At 35.4% G+C, this 18,055-nt stretch overlaps 1 protein-coding gene across 2 annotated transcripts in view; it reads right to left on the bottom strand.

The window, feature by feature from the left end:
* Positions 1 to 421: 421 nt before the first annotated feature.
* The window catches only part of NOX4 (NADPH oxidase 4), a 146,145-nt gene continuing 128,511 nt past the window's right edge, over positions 422 to 18,055 (bottom strand). For both annotated transcript variants that reach the window (XM_008515327.2, XM_070623931.1), the window contains exons 16-18: positions 14,554 to 14,622; positions 13,064 to 13,164; positions 422 to 2,308 (exon numbers count right to left, since the gene is read on the bottom strand). In XM_008515327.2, coding sequence (XP_008513549.2) covers positions 2,188 to 2,308; positions 13,064 to 13,164; positions 14,554 to 14,622 — 291 coding nt within the window. In that variant the 3' untranslated portion in view covers positions 422 to 2,187. The remainder of the gene's footprint in view (positions 2,309 to 13,063; positions 13,165 to 14,553; positions 14,623 to 18,055) is intronic.

Genomic DNA, 18,055 nt, shown 5'->3' with positions numbered 1-18,055 from the left:
ATTGTATGTAACGCTTTATATATATATATATATATATATATATATATATATACATATATATATATATGTCGTGATATTCATTTTTAATCAAGTTCTCAAAAAGACACATCACCCAAAAAAGATGAATAACTATTGATCTGGTCCAAGTGAGAAATCTTAATTCTGGAGTGACAAGTCATTTGCCACAGTCACATCATTAGCCAGTGACACTGACGGCCCCAGAACTCAAAACCTCAAGGTTACTCATGCTAATGTGCACTCAAATAGATTATGTTTGTTACACTTATATCATCTCGTGAAGAAAATCTGGCTGCTTAATTTGTTGCAAAGTTCAAGTGAGTTTATAGAGATTTCAAGGATACCATTACAATTTTTTTATAAGGAGACCAATGATAAATATTCATTTGATTTCTGGAAGAGCTGGATAAAAAATAGAAATTTTAACATTTATTGACATTAAAATGACTCAGTATTGCACATCAAGCATGTACTAACTCAAGTTTCTTTTTGCAAGTTTTTTCTGTTATGTGTTCTTATGAAGGTATCTTTACAATTCTTTTTAATTTACAAAGTGTTACAAGATGTACTGGTTATTAAATATGCCTTCGAAACTAAATCTGTAGCAATATTGTACTTTTTCCATATGTTATTCTAACTCACTTTCCTTCCAAGAAGGGAGAAGAATGAATTCCAAGGAAAGGAAGAAATATCTGTAAGTAATACGTGTATGGGCATTTAATGCTCGATGGTTTAACACAGTTGACTGCTATTGTGAATGAGAGCAAAAAGTGACAGTAGCATTATCATGTTATGTTACATCATGAAAAATTTTAACAAAGGCAAGACAAGCCATGCTGTTGATTTCAGCAATGCATCATATTTGATAGCAATTGATAGATGCCTAAAGAACAAATCAGTAAGTTGTAAAAATGCCTTAATTCTTAAGGTAGTAGATTTTTCCTCTAAGCCCAGATATAATCGCCAGGGAGCATAAACTCAAAGGATCACAGAGTGAGGTCTCAGCAGTGACTTCAAACTCAATAATTCCCTATCAAAACCCAGAATACCAGACAGTGCAACAATAATAATCTTGATTCTGAACTTAAATTCGAATGACTCACGAAATATTTCCTGTCGTGTAGAAAGTGAAAGACAGGTTTCGTGTTCAGGAATGTGACCATACTCTCAATATCTCCAGCATACATCAAGGTGTGATTTATGAGATTCAAGAGAAAGAACTTCTATCGTCAGTGACCACTTTGGTCTCAAAGTGCAAATTAAACAAATCCCCTTAAGAGCCTAAAAACTAAGAAAAACTATGCTGGGAAAAAAAGTAAATAAAAATAATAGAGCCTAAAATGCTGGAAAAGGAAAAAAGCTATTAGTCTATGTATCCCTTTATAATTTATAGTATTAACGTTTTCCTCATTACTATGCAATAGCAATAGATTAAATAAATTGGGGATGAAAAGGACCGATTAAATCCTTGTGTCCAACATGTGCCAAAGGAGGGCAGATTTCCTTAGACAGAGGAAAAAAGAAGGAAAAATATAAAAATAGACGCTATATCAATGTCTGCACAAGGTTCATTCAGCATAAGGTTTACAGATATCAAGTAGAGGCATTAGCATCAGTAGTGAGGGAGATTAGATATTGACGTAAAGTACCCGTATCAATACAGAGTCTCATATTGTATTTTCAAACATCTAATAGATTTGCTTGGAGCTTTTCTAAATCAAAGCTACTCTGTTTATACTCACATAGAAAATGTAATCTGAGCTTCAATGAATTTTTAATTTCATTCAATCTTGCATTTGTTCAACCAAAAACAATTTAAAGAGGACCGAAGCTATCAGCCTCCCAGTGAGCAAGCGCAGCTCCTCACTAGGGAGTTCTTGAATCTGCCATAAAAATCAACGGTGTGCATCTAATAGCTTTCTTTTAATTCGAGCATTGAAAAGTGAATCATCACATCAAATATTCTTCAAAGCCTCTTTGGTTTCCAAATTAAACATGTAATGTGACCTGTCATCTGGCCACATTCTCTGCATTTCCATTTTAAATAATCATAAATAAGAAAATCTTGCTACTCTTTGGCAAGACACAGCTGTTTGATTCAGCCGAGTTTCAAAGTCTCATAAATTGCACTCATTCCTTCTTTAGAGTCCTGGTTCATCTCAAAGGTTTTCAGCTGAAAGATTCTTTATTGTATTCAAATCTTGTCCCATATGAGTTGTTTCGGTTACTCAGTTTATGAAGAGTCTTAGAAATTGAATTGGGTCCGCAGCAAAAAACACCGACTGTTTTCCTGGGAAAAGAGGGGGAGAAAATGGAAAATCAGGTGGAAAATTAGGCAGAATATGACAAGAAGTACGCTTTATGAGCATGTTTAAGTTGTTAGCAAAGTTAACTTCTTGCTTTGCATATTGAAAATAATTTTCCCATTATTCCCAAATGTAAGTGACCACCAGGAAAATATTTTATTTGCCTCATGCTTTTTATACTAGAAATCAGGATAATTCAAAGTATGTAACTATGAGCACATATTTGCTTACAATCAGAGAGTGAACAGTCTGACTTCGCCTTTTCATTACATGTCATTGTGAGGGCAGAAACCAGATCAAGAACAGCAATTAATGGATGCCCATCCACACTGGACGATGTCAATTCTTCTCCTATTAGATGCTTTACATACATTTTTTCTAAAGATCCCATGTATTTTCATTGGCAATGATGAATAAAAGAAGAGAAAGAAAAGCTATTATCAATTTGAAAGGATAATTTTAAGCAACTAATTTATGTCCACATTGAAACAAAAAGCATATTAATCTGAATACATTTTCTTTTTTATTTATGCACTGCAATAATTGTAACAAATGCCAAGCAGGTTTTATTACTCACTAACATAAAATTTTAGTAGATAAATTATACATATCCCTATCAAATAGACTAAATAAATCCCAGGAAATGACTAGTATTTCACACTGATCTTCCTCCAAAGTTTGTTGATTTGCATTGAATTCTTCCTAGGATATCAAAATGATTAACAATTCATATATCTTGGAGAAATACAGCATGTACTCCTTATCTGAGAATAACTGGTACTAAAAAAAAGGGAATCTATTTAAATGAGTAGCACAAATTTATAATAATAAATACTGAAAAAATGGTTTTATTAAAACTTTTCACCTTGAAAAATGAAACAAAGAACTATGAAAATAGAACTTTTACTTGTAGCCATAACTAGATTTACTCTGTTGAGTTAAAAAAAAACTAGAAAAAAACAAATAATATATGAAAGAAGTATTTTCACATACTGGACCATAGTCAGCCCAAAACTGTGATCCCTGAGAAAAGAGAAAACAACAAGATGAGTCCAGCAACTGTCTCTGCTTATGGCCTGGAGGCAGTCTACAGGCTGCAGCACAGAGGGGAGAAATTCACGCAGAGACGGGTGGTCTCACTGAGTTGAAGAGATAAAGAATGGAGTTCATGAAGGGCAAAGCAGCTAGACTTTGTGGAGCAAAATATGGAAGGGAAGAGACATCTACAGAAAGAAGCTCTGGAGATCTGTAGAGGAATATCCTCAAGTCCTTGTTTGAGTACTACTCTCCTCATGTGTGAGAGGAAACCAAATAAATCTGGGTAAAGAATTACCAGGGAGCAGTATGCCAAACAATTCTCATAGTTTACACAAGGTTCTGAATATTCATATTCCCTCAAACCACAATGGAAAAGATCCATATATTATACGTGGGCAATGGGTAGTGTTCTTGGAAAGGTATCACCTTATTTGCAAGGAGTAGGGAGGATGGTGGTAAAGTTAGCCTTAGACTGAAGGCTGCTCTGGACCTATACTAAGAAAGCTTAAAGGCAAGCATTGAAAAGATCAAACTAAACCCAAGTAACGAAACTGCATGTCAGGAACAAGTCCAACAATATTGAAAAAACAGATTAAACTTTGGCATTTAATATCTAAACTTCAAGATGTACAGCATTCGATCAAAAATTACCAGAAATGTATACAGCAAGAAACTATGAACTAGAAGTGTTGTGAGCTAAATTTTCTCCCCCAAATTCATATGTTGAAACTGTAACCCTTAGTACCTCAGAATTTGGCTGTATTTTGAGATAGGGCCTTTAAAGACATGATTAAGTTAAAATGAGTCTGTTAGGGTGGATTCTATTCCAATCTGACTAGTGTCCTTATAAGAGCATGCAATTTGGACACACAAAGAAATACCAGAGATGCACATGCACAGAGAAAAGACCAACCACGTGAAGAGGCAACAAGATGGTGGTCATCTGCCAGCCAAGGAGGAAAGTCTCAGAGGAAATCAACATTGCTGGCATCCTAATCTTAGACTTCCAGCCCCCAGAACTGTGAGAAAATAAATTTCTGTTGTTTAATCCATCCAGTCTGTGGGATTTTGTTATGGAAACCCTAGCAAGGAGAAAGATCAGTCAAGGGAAACAGGCCCAGAACGGCAGAAATGATGAAATGATCAGACATGGTCATTGAAACAGTGACGAGAAACATGCTTCATATGTTCAAAGATAAGCATCAACATGATGAGAAGGAGAAGATTTTTTAAAGGTCTAAATGGAAATTCTAGAGATTAAATGCAGTATCTAAAGTGATAAATATACTGATAGGTTAAGAGAAGACCAGGCACTGCAGAAGGAAAGACAAGCAAACGTGAAGACAACACTAGAACCCATCCAAACGAAAGCAGACAAAGAACAAAAACTGAAAAAAAAAAGTGAACCGAGTCTCAAGGACCTGCAGGACCTGGTTGAACGTACATGTAGTTGTAATCCCAACATGAAAGAACACAGAAGGGAAAGAGAAAAAATATTTGAAGAAATAATTGCCAAAAATTTTACAGATTTAATGAAAACAAACACATAGATCCAAGGATCTAATGAACTCCAAGAAGAATACACACAAAGGAAACCACATAAGGCAACTTATAAGAAAATTCTGAAAACCAGACAGACACAAAGGGAAAAACATAAAAGCAATCAGATGGGGGGAAAAAAGACACATTACAAATAATAGAAAATGAAAGATGGACTTCTCGTCACAGACTTTGTAAGTCAGAAGGCAAGGAAGCGACATCTTCAAAGTGCTTAAAGACAAAAGAAAATGTCAACTATTCTATACCAAGCAAATTCTATACCAAACAAAAACAACTTTCAAAAACGAAGATGGGATAAAAACTTTTCACACAAAAGGTGAGAAAATTCATCACCAGCAAACCAGCACTGTAAGGTATATTACAGAAAATTCTTCAGGAAGGAGAATGAAATCAGATGGAAATTTGAATCTACCCAAAGGCATGAAGACCACAAAAATGGTAAATCTGTGAATAAATATAATGCATATTTTGTCTAACTTTTAATCTCTTTAAAATATAATTGATGTTTAAAACAAAAGTACTAACAATGCATTATGAGGGTTACAGCACACGTAGAAGAAGGATGACTAACAGCCAAGGCGATGCAGAAGGAATGGAAGTACTTGAAGTGGTATAATATTATTTGAAGTATACTGTGATAAGCTAATGACGTACACTGAAAACCTAGGACGATGTTTCTCTGATTTCACCTGAGGGACCACAGACCACGGAGAGCTGGGCCCCATCCCTAGAGCTTCTGATTCAGCAGATCTTGGATAGGTTCACAAGTTTGCTTTTCTAACAAGTTTCCAGGTGATGCTGTTCCAAGGAACGCAGTTTGGGAACCAGTGGCTTAAAAAAATCACTAAAAGTGAACTAAAAACAGAGAGATATAGCTAATATGTCAATATAGGAGAAAAAAATGGAATCACAAAAAATACTCAACCCAAAAGAAGGTAAATGAAGAAAATAAAAAAAGGAAGAATGAGATAAATAGAAAGCAATAGTAAACTGCTGGATTTAAACCCAACCAAAGGGAGCCAAGTACAGTCAATGAGGAAAAGATAGTCTCTTCAATGGTGTTAGGAAAGCTGGATATTCACAAGCAAAAGAATGAAACTAGACCCCTAGCTTACACCACTCACAAAAATAAACTCGGAAAGAATTAAAGACTTAAATGTAAGACCTGAAACCATAAAACTTCTAGAAGAAAACATAGGGAAAAAGCTCCTTGAATTGGTCTCGGTGATGATTTCATGGATCTGACACCAAAAGTAAAGCAACAAAAGCAAAAACAGACAAGTGGTTCTACATCAAATCAAAAAGCTTCTGCACAGGAAAAGAAACAATCAGCAAAATGAAAAGGCAATCTAAAGAATGGGGGAAAAATATTTGCAAACTACATATCTGATGAGGAGTAATAGCCAAAATATATAAGGAACTCATACAACTCAATAGCAAAAAAATTTAAAAGAAACAATGGAATTAAAAAATGGGCAAAGGGGGACCGGCCCGGTGGTGCGGTAGTTAAGTTCGCACATTCTGCTTTGGCGGCCCAGGGTTCGTTGGTTTGGATCCCGGGTGCAGATATGGCACCGCTTGGCAAGCCATGCTGAGGTAGGCATCCCACATATAAAGTAGAGGAAGATGGGCACGGATGTTAGCTCAGGGCCAGTCTTCCTCAGCAAAAAGAGGACGATTTGCAGGAGATGTTAGCTCAGGGCTAATCTTCCTCAAAAAAAAGGGCAAAGGATGTGAATAGACATTTTTCCAAAAACAATGTTCAAATGGTCAACAGGTACATGAAAAGGTTCTCAACATCACTAATAATCAGGGAAATGCAAATCAAAACCGCAGTGAGATATCACCTCACACCTGTCAGAATGGCTATCATCAAAAAGACAAGAAATAACGGTGAGGATGTGGAGGAAAGGTAACCCTTGTTCACTATTGGTGGGAATGTAAATTGGTACAGTCACTATGGAAAACAGTATGGAAGTTCCTCAAAAAATTAAAAATAGAGCTACAGTATGATCCAGCAATTCCTCTTCTGGGTTTATGTTCAAAGGAAATGAATCACTATCTTGAAGAGATATCTGCATGCCCATGTTCATTGCCAGCATTATTCAGAATAGTCAAGACATTAAAACAACCCTAGTGTCCATCAATTCACGAATGGATAAGGAAAATGTGATGTTACACACACACACACAATGAAATAACCTTAAGCCATAAAAAAGAGAGAAATCCTGCCATTTGCAGCACCATGGACGAACGCTGAGGGTATTATGCTAAGTGAAATAAATCAGACAGAGAAAGACAAATACCGTATTTTCTCACTTATACTTGGAATCTACAAAAACAAACTTATAGAAACAGCAAATAGATTGGTGGTTGCCAAGGGCAGGTGGGGGAGGTAAGGAATGGGTGAAGGCTGACAAAGGGTTACAAACTTCTAGTTGAAAGAATAAGTTCTGGGATGTAATGTACGGCATGGTGACTACAGCTAACAATACTGTGTTGTATATGTGAAAGTTGCTAAGAGAGTAGATATCTTAAAAGTTCGCACCACATACACAGAAAAACTGTAATTATGTGCTGTGATAAATATGCCAACCAACCTTACTGTGATAGTCATTTTGCAATATATACATATATCAATTCATTACACTGCACACATTAAACTTATACAATATTATATGTCAATTATATCTCAATAAAGCTGGACAAAACCAACAATATTTTCTCACCCATGTGACAATAAAAATTATTTTGTAATGAATAAATAATAAAACGTAAATAGTTTAAACAATAGAACTAAATCCTACAAGTAAAAACCTCCAAAATACATGAAACAAAAACTGACAGAACTGTAAAGACCAATAAATGTAGAATTATAGCTGATGACTTCAATACTCTTCTCTCAGTAATTGATAAAACAAGTAACCATAAAATTAGTGTATTGAAGACTTGAATAGCACTATCAACCAACTGGAACTGATTGATATTTATAGAGTGCCCTATTCAAAAACAATGGAACAGAAATTCTTTTTGAGTGAGTGTGGAACATTCATCAAGACAGACCATATTCAGGGCAATAAAGCAGGTCTTGATAAATTTTAAAGGATTGAAATCACAAGAAGTACACTTTCTTACCAAAACCCAATAGAACTAGACATCAAGAACAAAAAGATGTCTGTAAAATCCCCACATATTGGGAATTAAACACCATACTTCTAAATAACCAATGGGTCAAAGAAATCACATGGAAAATTAAAAAACATTTTGAACTATAAAAAAATGAAAATAAAACATACCGAAACTTGCGGGATGTGGCTAACATGGTATTTAGAGGGAAATTTATAGTATTAAACACTTTTATTAGAAAAGAATAAAGTTCTGAAATCAATGACCTAAGGTTCCAGCTTAAGAAACTAGTAGAAGAGCTAATTAAACCCAAAGTGAGCAGAAGGAAGAAAATAATAAAGTATGAAAATAAATTATCTTCTATTTATTAAAATTTAGATGATTAAAACCAGAGCTAAATACAATGGATTACTTAAATTGAATAAAATTGAACTATTAAATTTATACCATTCCCCAAAGTAGTGTGGTTTTCATTAAAATGAAAAGAGAATGCGTCATTTTGTCTGTTTGTATATATTCTCTGTGAACACTGCATTATGACAATAGGATACCATTATTTTCTTTCTTGGCTTCCATAAGGCAATGTTAGAGTCAGTTTTTCAAATTTTGCAGATTTCCTAAAGATCTGCCTTAAATACTTCATAATGAAATCATTATTTTTAAAGCACCCATATATCATTATTACTTTTTTTTCACATTTTGCTTTTCAATTGTTAACTATTTAACTCTAGGAGATCTTTGTGTACTTTAAGGAGTTCCCCAATGTCACTCTCACTAACTTAATGAAATCCTACAAGATTTTCCAAGACCTACAATTAATCTTTGCAATTCATTTGCACTAAATTTGCATTAGGTTGCTACAATCCAACAATCATCTACAGATTTATCTACAAAAACTTGTTGAAACGGGTAGAGAGAGACTTTGATGCTAAGCAGAGGATGTTGTTTGGGGCAGGTGTTGGGAACCAATTCCATAAATGTCCAATATATCTGTGCATAGTTTTCCTATTATATGATACTCATTTTTCCATGCTGATTTGTAAGCGTGGGATCTCATATGATGAGAAGTTATTCACTCTTTGGATATTATTCATTCCTTTATTACAGTGAGTGACTCAACACAGGGACACAGGAGCAAATGTGAGAGACCAAACCTAGGTATTCTTGATCTGTATTGTTTTTAAAACATCATGAGGCAGCAAAATACAGATACGGTCTTAAACGTTGCACTCAGTCCGAGAGTAGTAATTCTCTACTCCAAAGTCCACATAAAGTTAATCCCTTATTTCTCCCTTTGTGTAATACATAAATTCAACTATCTTAAGATATGATATACATTTTAATTATAAATAATAGGAAACTAAATTTTGGTTAGGTGTAATAAATAATTTTCTGACAGGTTATTAAATACTGTATGGCTTATAAAGTAATATTTAGAATATCTCTTTATGTTTTTGAAAAATTAGTTATTGATGCTTTTAGTATATTACAGTTAATGATCTGCTGCAACATACATGGTAAACACGACAATTTCTCCAACACTTCACTGTCCTCAAGAAGGACACAGTAAAATAAGATTGCCACTCATTCTATTTGGGACAATGCTATGCTGTAAAGTACATTGAACTTTATAATCAGAAGATGGGATCATGTCTGAATTCTGACTCATTAACCATAGCTTTAGATAAATCATTATCTTTTTGAGTCCCAGCTTCTTCATTTGTAAAATAATGATGAAAGCAGGGTGACTTCAAAAGCTCCTTCACTTTCCTTGATCATGTAATACCATCATGAAATTCATTTTCTGGATTTCAAAAAGTCATGCAAGGAAGGAACCACTCTCATATACACATACAAAGTAAATCGAGTAAAAATTGATTCAGCCTTTTGGTTTTGCTAAGACTGTACCGAAGTGCGCACACCCTCTAAGCCAGCAATTCCATTTCAAGGATTCTAACCTCCGGCAATACCCTCACAAGAGCATGAGAAAGTGCAAAGATAATTACTACAGCACTGTTTGTAACAGTAAATGACTGGAGGCAACCTAAATATCCATAAGTAGAGTAGTAATGGTCATGTTATCCATATCCTAGAATACTATGAGGTAGAATTACATGAAAATTATCCAGGAACAATATATGACTGTATCTGAAAATCTGAAAAAGACTATATTATTCAATTTTTGTTAAAAAGTTGTTTTATATTTTCAATATATATATTTTATAAGTATGTGTGTGTGTGTATGTGTGTGTGTGTGTGTGTGTGTGTGTGTGCCAAGGAGAGCTTAAGCAAATTTAAATGTGTATTCTACACAGTTTATTAAACTAATGCCTACTGGTTAATAAATAACCACTTTCCAAATATTAAATTATAGCCTAACATACTGAATTAAAAATGGTTTAATTTATATGCCTCTCTTCTCTATTTTATCTCTATACGTTCTTTCAGCAATTTATGTACCTGAAGTTAACCAAAATTTTACATCTAGAACAAAGTTTTCTGGGGACCGGCCCCGAGGCCTAGTGGTTAAGTTCGGCATGCTCCGCTTCAGCAGCCCAGGTTCAGTTTCCAGGTGCTGACCTACACCACTAGTCAGTGGCCATGCTGTGGCGGTGACCCACATACAAAATAGAAGAAGACTGGTACAGATGTTAGCTCAGAGTGAATCTTCCTCAGCAAAAAGAGATAAATAAAATGAAGGCTTCTATTAAAATAGTTCATTTTTTTCTAGTTAATGAACCCTTAGATGTAGATCCACTCTTTTCCTAAGTATGCTACATAAAAATTCTTTTTAAAATAATGCATTTTAGGTGCCTGCCCAGAGCAAATCCGCAAAGCAAAAGTGTTGTACAAAATGTCAACAGTAGATGGCGCACATTTGCTCTTCTTAAACCAGCTTTGCTGGTTCATCTAAAGCACATGAACAACCAACCAGATAAACATAAAAAAATCCCTCTAAATCATGGACAGTATAACAAATGAGAATTCTTAAGGACTAACCAAAGAAACCAAAATCCCAATCTAATTTCTTGTAAACGATCCTCTACTGTTTTGGGGTTTGGTTTCAGAATTGAGCCAAAAAAAAAAAGCTGTCAAAGTTTCCAGCACTATACTATGAAAACTAATAAAATAATGTTTGTCAGAGGTCAGCTTAATGCCATTAAAGAGGAAAAGTGTGCGGTGCACAGCAAGACCCAAGTGAGTATGACAAGATTATCACATCTAAGATGGATGATAGTGGAAAAAGATAGCAAAGGAATATAACCAAAACTGGGTTGAAATTTTTTTAAATTCCGTAGTTCACCTTTACCTAAGGCCCTGAAGGACCTCTGCTTTGTAAATAATGCTTTCCTCTTCAACCCAAACTACTTCATCCAGGGAAAGGAAGTATTACAGAAGTGGTTTCAAACACGGCTGCAATGTGAATTACATGGGTAGCTACACTCCTATTTACATTTTGCTTCTTGGGCTCCACACTATTATTCCTAAAACGAAATCTCTGAAGATGGAGTCAAGGGCCATGATGAAGCAGTGGTTCCTTCAATGAATCATAGTCATCCATGAATTTGTTAATTGGGGCTTTTAAATATTCTCCATCTAATAAGCTGCCCCATGCATTTACAATCAAATAACCTTTTTATATTCATCAAAATGTATTTTTATAATTATGGATTAATCAACTATATGTTATTAATTGCAATGATAATTCAATCCAGAAGAAAAAATTAACACTGGAGCTTTATGGTCACAGGGAATTTTATAAATTAAATCTTCAATTTACGTACATTCGTATTGCAGAAGGATGTTTAATTTAGCAACACAAGTATGAAAATGTAAAAATATACTGAATTTTGATAAAATTCTGCAGGTTAAACAGGATAGAAATCTAAGTTCAAGCAGAAAAAAGAATGATGTAAAATTTCCCGCTGCTAATGAAAGCTTGTGTATCTTCACAATATGAGGTTGGTATCAAGAAACTATGATATTTAGATTCCATCAGACATGTTGAAAAGAGTTACATCAATTTTAAAATGTCATCATCTGAAATATGTTAGAAATTACAGCCTTTGCAACTATTTAAACTTATGATGAAACTATTTCGATGCCAACTTTAAAATGTGTGAGTGGGTATAAGGTTTTTGAAATGCGTTTAGAATTCTTGTAGATCATTGCCAGGCACCAGGATAAGTTTACAGAAGGCAAATGGGCTGGCCAGTCTGCCCTAAAATGAATGCTTTTCTTCAACAGTGATCTCTTCAGATCCCAGACACAGTCCATAATGCTAAGGTTCTTCACAGGAGTGCAGTCACGCACCACGCAAAGACACTTCAATCAACGACGGACCGCATATATGATAGTGGTCCCATAACACTAGGACCTTATAACCTGGGTGTGTGGTGGGCTACACCACCTAGGTTTGTGTAAGTACACTCTAGGCTGTTCACACAGTGACGAAATTGCCTAACAACACGTTTCCCAGAACACATCCTCATCGCTAAGTGATGCATGATGGCATAGCTTCCTAGAAAAACAAATTATGTTTGGAAATATTCCTGTTTAGAGATCGCACATTACAACTAAGAGTTTTTAAAAATGTATTCATTGTGGTCAAAAAATCTGATTTTTAATTGCATTCATTGTTAGAACTATTTGTAGAGCTCCCTTGTTTGGCAACACAGTTTTGAAAAACCTTTCTAATGACCACCTGATATATACTGAGGGAATGAATACCCACGCTAATATGGGTCGACGCAAATTTAAAAGCAGGTAAGGAGTCTGGTTCATAAATACTTTATAGACTCTTTCTAAGCCAAATTTTAATGATTTGGCATTACAGATACTTGAGGTGGTCCCTGCTTTGTTTCCTCCTTTGAGAGTGATAATTGAGTGTTTAAGTGACTTTGTAATTTGTAAACCCATTACTAATTCATCCTTAAAAACTTCATGTAATGACTTGGGAATATTTTCATTTGATCATTAACCACATGTCAAATTTTCTGAGAAATAGTACTTACCCTCGGTTACATTTTGCTATTTCATCAAATAGGAGTTTCCACCGAGGACGTCCAATAAAAAGTCTTGAATTCAGTGCTTGATATTTTTCTCCAATTATCTTCTGCCAAAAAGAAAGCACTATATTTTATAATGACATAGAGTTGGGCAAATCCCTCATTTCTCTAACATCATTTTTGCTACTGCTGTGGCTTCCTACCAAATTGCCGTGATATAAAGAATGTAAGTATCAAACGGCAACCTATTAAGTAAAGTCATTTAGAAGCATCATTTCCTGTCTCTTTTCCTTTAAAACCCATTTTCTTCTTGAATGCCATTATTACAAATGGCTGATTTTCCTACACTTTCAGTGAATTGCCTCATTTTTAAACAACTTCAAAGAATGCATTCTAATTGCCTACTCTCAAGAAAGGACGCAGCGCATAAACTTTATTGAAGTGTTTTCGCACTGCAAATATAGTTGTCATATCTGGCTCATTATCTGAGTAAAATTTTATAAATTATGATCATAGATTTGAGAAAATGATCCTAGACAAGGCAGCCTAAACAGAAGAGTCTGCAACCTTGGGTCTACCAACAAATAATTTCTAGTGGACCAGTGTTTGCAATTAACAGAATATTAGATCTGAACTGGTGGTGAAGAGTCAGAATGAAGGGAGAAAAGAGGAGAGAGTCCGAGTTCCACGCAGATAAACTGCGAACCAGATATAATTTATGCTCCATATCTTAATTATAGCGATACCAGGAGGAATAATGAGACTGACTAGCTTCATGAGAGCATGAAATATTTTTTACATACTAAGTGGCATAGAAATCTGACTAGAAAAAATAGGGTTAGATTAGTTTTGAAGTAATTCACAAGCATTCCGTTTCTGTATTCAAAGTACGACAGAAAATGCATGATGGAAAATGCTAAAATAAAACTTGTGAAAGCATACACGGCCAGATTTATCCACCTATGCAGCTCTTCAATGTTGTCTGTGAAGATCAGTTTCTTCACCTATGATATCGGGACAGCAATATCATCTACCTCCTGAATCTGTTCAGTGTCTAGCACAGCGTCTAACACAGTAGGTAAACAATGCGTGACGCCTATTATGAGTTTTTTTCAGTTTCCCTTAAAGGGAAATAAGCTTAATTGTGTGTGACCTTATCTTCTCTCTCCACATAAAACCTCCCCTCGATGCACACAACCACAGGACTCTTCACTTATGGATTGATCTCTAGAGGTAAAGGACTTGAGGCGACAGTGAAGAGGAGAGAGATGAACTCAGAAGGTCCGTTCCAGCTTCCTCTGAGGACAGACGAAAGGCGTAATACAGTTGACTTCAAGGACAAGGCACGAATTTTCTGGACACATTCCAGAAGACGCCTTCCTCTGGGAAACTGCTTTTCAAACCACCTGCAGAAATTTTCTTCCAGCACAGCCCCTACAGTAAATCTTCCGTTATCAAGAGGCTTGTTTAATTTACAATAGCATCCAACCACATACCTGTATGCCATCTGTTTGACTGAGGTACAGCTGGATGTTGACATAGTCAGGTCTGTTCTCTTGCCAAAACTGAGAGACATAAAAGTAAATAGACATTAAAATTCTGTCTATACACTCAGACTTCCTCCTCTTCTAACATATGTGATTCTAGGATTTGTTAAGATGTACCCTGTCTAATCACAGTCAACATCTACAAGCAAATGTGTACATATATACAAACATACATATATATGCGCCATATACATGGCAGATTCTAGCATTACCCACCTGTCGCCCACTGGTATAATCAGGTACGATGGTGGTCGTGGAAGGGAATAATTCTCTTTTATCTTTATAGATCAAAACCTAGCGTGCTAAATACTATGCTAATATTCCCCTAAATCCTTCCCACATTTCTTATTTTATTCCCTATAAGTCCCTAAATTTCACCCAAGAGTTCACTCATAAAGAATATGATTTTCTAAAAAAAACCAGAAAGTCAATAGTGATACAAACAAAACAAAAACAAACAAATAAAAGGCACTGTTGTCATTCCTACTCCTCCCCCCAGCACTGGTTTCCCTTGTGTAAGGATGTAGGAGGCAGGAAATACACCTGCTAAAATAAAATAGTCTGGAAAAAATCTCGAACCTTTCATTATCTTGAAAAATAAACCAACTAAAAAGAAATATCACCTGAGGGAGAATAAATTCAACAAAAGGGGTAAAAAGGTTTTTGTTGTCCCTGTATGCTTCCTTTTTCCAGAAGATAAAAATGAATCTATTAACGATTGGCCATGCTCAGACTGACCCCTTGACTTCTGAAATCTACATTTTAAAAAAATATTCTTCTTCTTAGGGCCTCCTTTCACCACCCTGAAATAAGGAGAAGCTGAAAGATAAGGAAAAGGCATCAAAAGTAGAAGTGGAACACAGAAAGAAAGAAACACAGTAGAAAGAAAGGAACACAGCAGCCATGCTGTGCTCTTTTGAGAATAGAGATGAGTGTCTGATGTGTGGATCCTAAGGAAAGGCTTAGAAGAGACCAGCGCTTCTTCAATAGCCCAACTATTTCTGGAGCATAGGTAGGCATAGTGGGTTTACTTGAGATGGTAAAGCTTTGCTGGACCTTGTTGCAGCAAAAGGATCAACTGATTGAAAGTATTGTTTCTATACAGTGTGAAAGTAATGATTTTTTTTAAATGGATATATTGCAACTCAAAGTAGAAGTTTCAGGAATGCAAAGGAAGTCATTTTGCAAATAGGGGGTGATTAAGTAGGATTTCATCACCCCTCTGACACTCTTTACAATGGTAAAGGCACCTGGCAAGTAACTAACTAAGAGGCTTGTTTCTATTGCCATTTCTGTCTGGCCCAGAGATTTCTAGAGTTACTCAACTTATCCAGGCCTCAGTTTCTTCATCAGGACAATGGTAGGGTTGAATGACATTATCTCACAGGTCTCTTCCAGATCTAAAATTATACATTTTCTAACAGCTGGCAACTCTGAATTATAAAATCCCAATAAAAACATTTACTTGAAAAGTGGTAAGTGATGATTCTCAGCACTCATAATATGCTTAATATATAATCATTAATTACATTCCATCGAATAGTTGTGGCAAGTTACATCCAAACGCTAAATTCATTTTAAGGCCACTTCTGAACAGAATCAGGGTTTATAAATTTTAATTGTGATGAAACTGATGAATTTTAAGGTGCCAGTAATGGACAGCATCTCACAAAACACATGGTTTGTGTTGACTCTTGTCTTAAATGTCTACCAGGATGCTGCTCTGAGATCAAACCAATGACTCCTGCATCAATAACTGGCGTTTGGTGCCCATAGTCCCCAGAGAGGACAGTGCAAATTTAAATAACGTTTCTAAGGATTTCAATGTCTCTATTTTAACTTATCCCTCACTGAAGACAAACAATAATATCCACTAAAGGAACAATTTTCTCCAAGTCCAGACAGCAGGTAAAAGATAAATAAAAGGATGAACACAATCTTGCAAATAGATGAGGATTGTATTATCATGCACAAAGACTGTGTTTTTCATTTTTATTTCTCCTGTCTATCACTCTTCCTTATTTTTCTCACAAATAAAAAATAACAGGATGTGAGTCCTGGAAGAATTTTACAGATCACTAATAAGAATGATAGCAATCATTTAGTAAATACCTTCAATATGATAGATTTTGAGATACGGTAAAGCTAAATCTCATGGCAGGCTCTAACTGCTGTTATCCTCATTTACAAACTGAAAGCGTAAATAAGGTTTATAGAGTAGGTTAAGTGATTTATCCACAGTCTCACAGCTAGTATGAGGCAGAGCCACTGCTCCATTGTGTGTGACAGACTCCAAACGCCTGATGTAGCCCTGGCCCCTCACTGTGATTTTTCCAATGTGACCTATAGAGGTGAAGTGACTTGAAGCAAGTCACGTAGCTACTTACTGCAGAGCTGGGCCCAGATCACCTGACCTGGCCTTGCACTCTTACCTTAAATCACCAGGTTAGACAATCTGGCCAAGCAAAAGCTACCTAAGGTAATCATTTTTTTTTTGTAATCATTTCAGATAGTTTGACACCAAGACCGTGGCTAAGGCAGCGAGAGAGCTAAGCCCTAGGAATTCTAGAATAATGTGAAAGGACTCACAGTTGGAACAAGATTGAAAGACTCTATATTTTCATTTAGTTTTCAAAAATACTTTCACCTACCCTCACAGAGACCATATGTAAAGTCACTATGCTTTATTGCTATTGGTCTCTCTCTCTCTCTCTTTACCCCCTCCCTCTCACTTGCTCTCTTGCTAACACACACACACACACACACACACACACACACACACACACTGAACTTTTAACACAGTTGCCAATAGAGAAAATAATAAAAGTCTTTTCTTTTTAATATCCTCCTTGGAGGTGCAATTGAAGGACCAGTGTTCATCTTGCCGGTGTGAAAAATCAAAACAAATATGCAGAGGTGTGTGTGGAAGATAATCATGACCACATTGTTTACATTCGTTTTCAGCTTTTATACTATTTATTCCATGGAATCCTAAAGGTAAAGCACATCCATCAAAAAACTTGAAAAGGAAAGAAAACTTAAATCTTAAGATTAACTCCTTTGAAGATCCAACCACTTACATTCTTTTCTTTCCTTTATTCCTTTCTTTCTCTGCTACTTGTTCTATAAAGCATTTACTATTCAAATTTGCCTTTCCACATCTTGGATCCAATTATAGCCTTTTATTTAAAAAAAATATATATATAGGCTCTATGTATCAGTTAAAAAATATGTAAAAACAATTAGAAAAATGGGGAAAGGTAGAATTAGGAAACCCCAAGAGTAATAAAAGTGGTTGATAATCATAAAAAGAGAGGTTCAATTTCCCTAGCATTCAGGGGAAAATACAATGAGACCCCACTGTTTAAGAGATTGGTAGAAATTTAAAAGATTGGTAATATAATGTTTTGGAATACATTTCCCTTATATTCTTTGGCAGAAATGTAAATTG

Source organism: Equus przewalskii, chromosome 6 (genome assembly GCF_037783145.1).
Source record: "Equus przewalskii isolate Varuska chromosome 6, EquPr2, whole genome shotgun sequence".
Lineage (NCBI taxonomy): Eukaryota > Metazoa > Chordata > Mammalia > Perissodactyla > Equidae > Equus > Equus przewalskii.
This window is presented reverse-complemented; position numbering and strand designations above follow the sequence as displayed.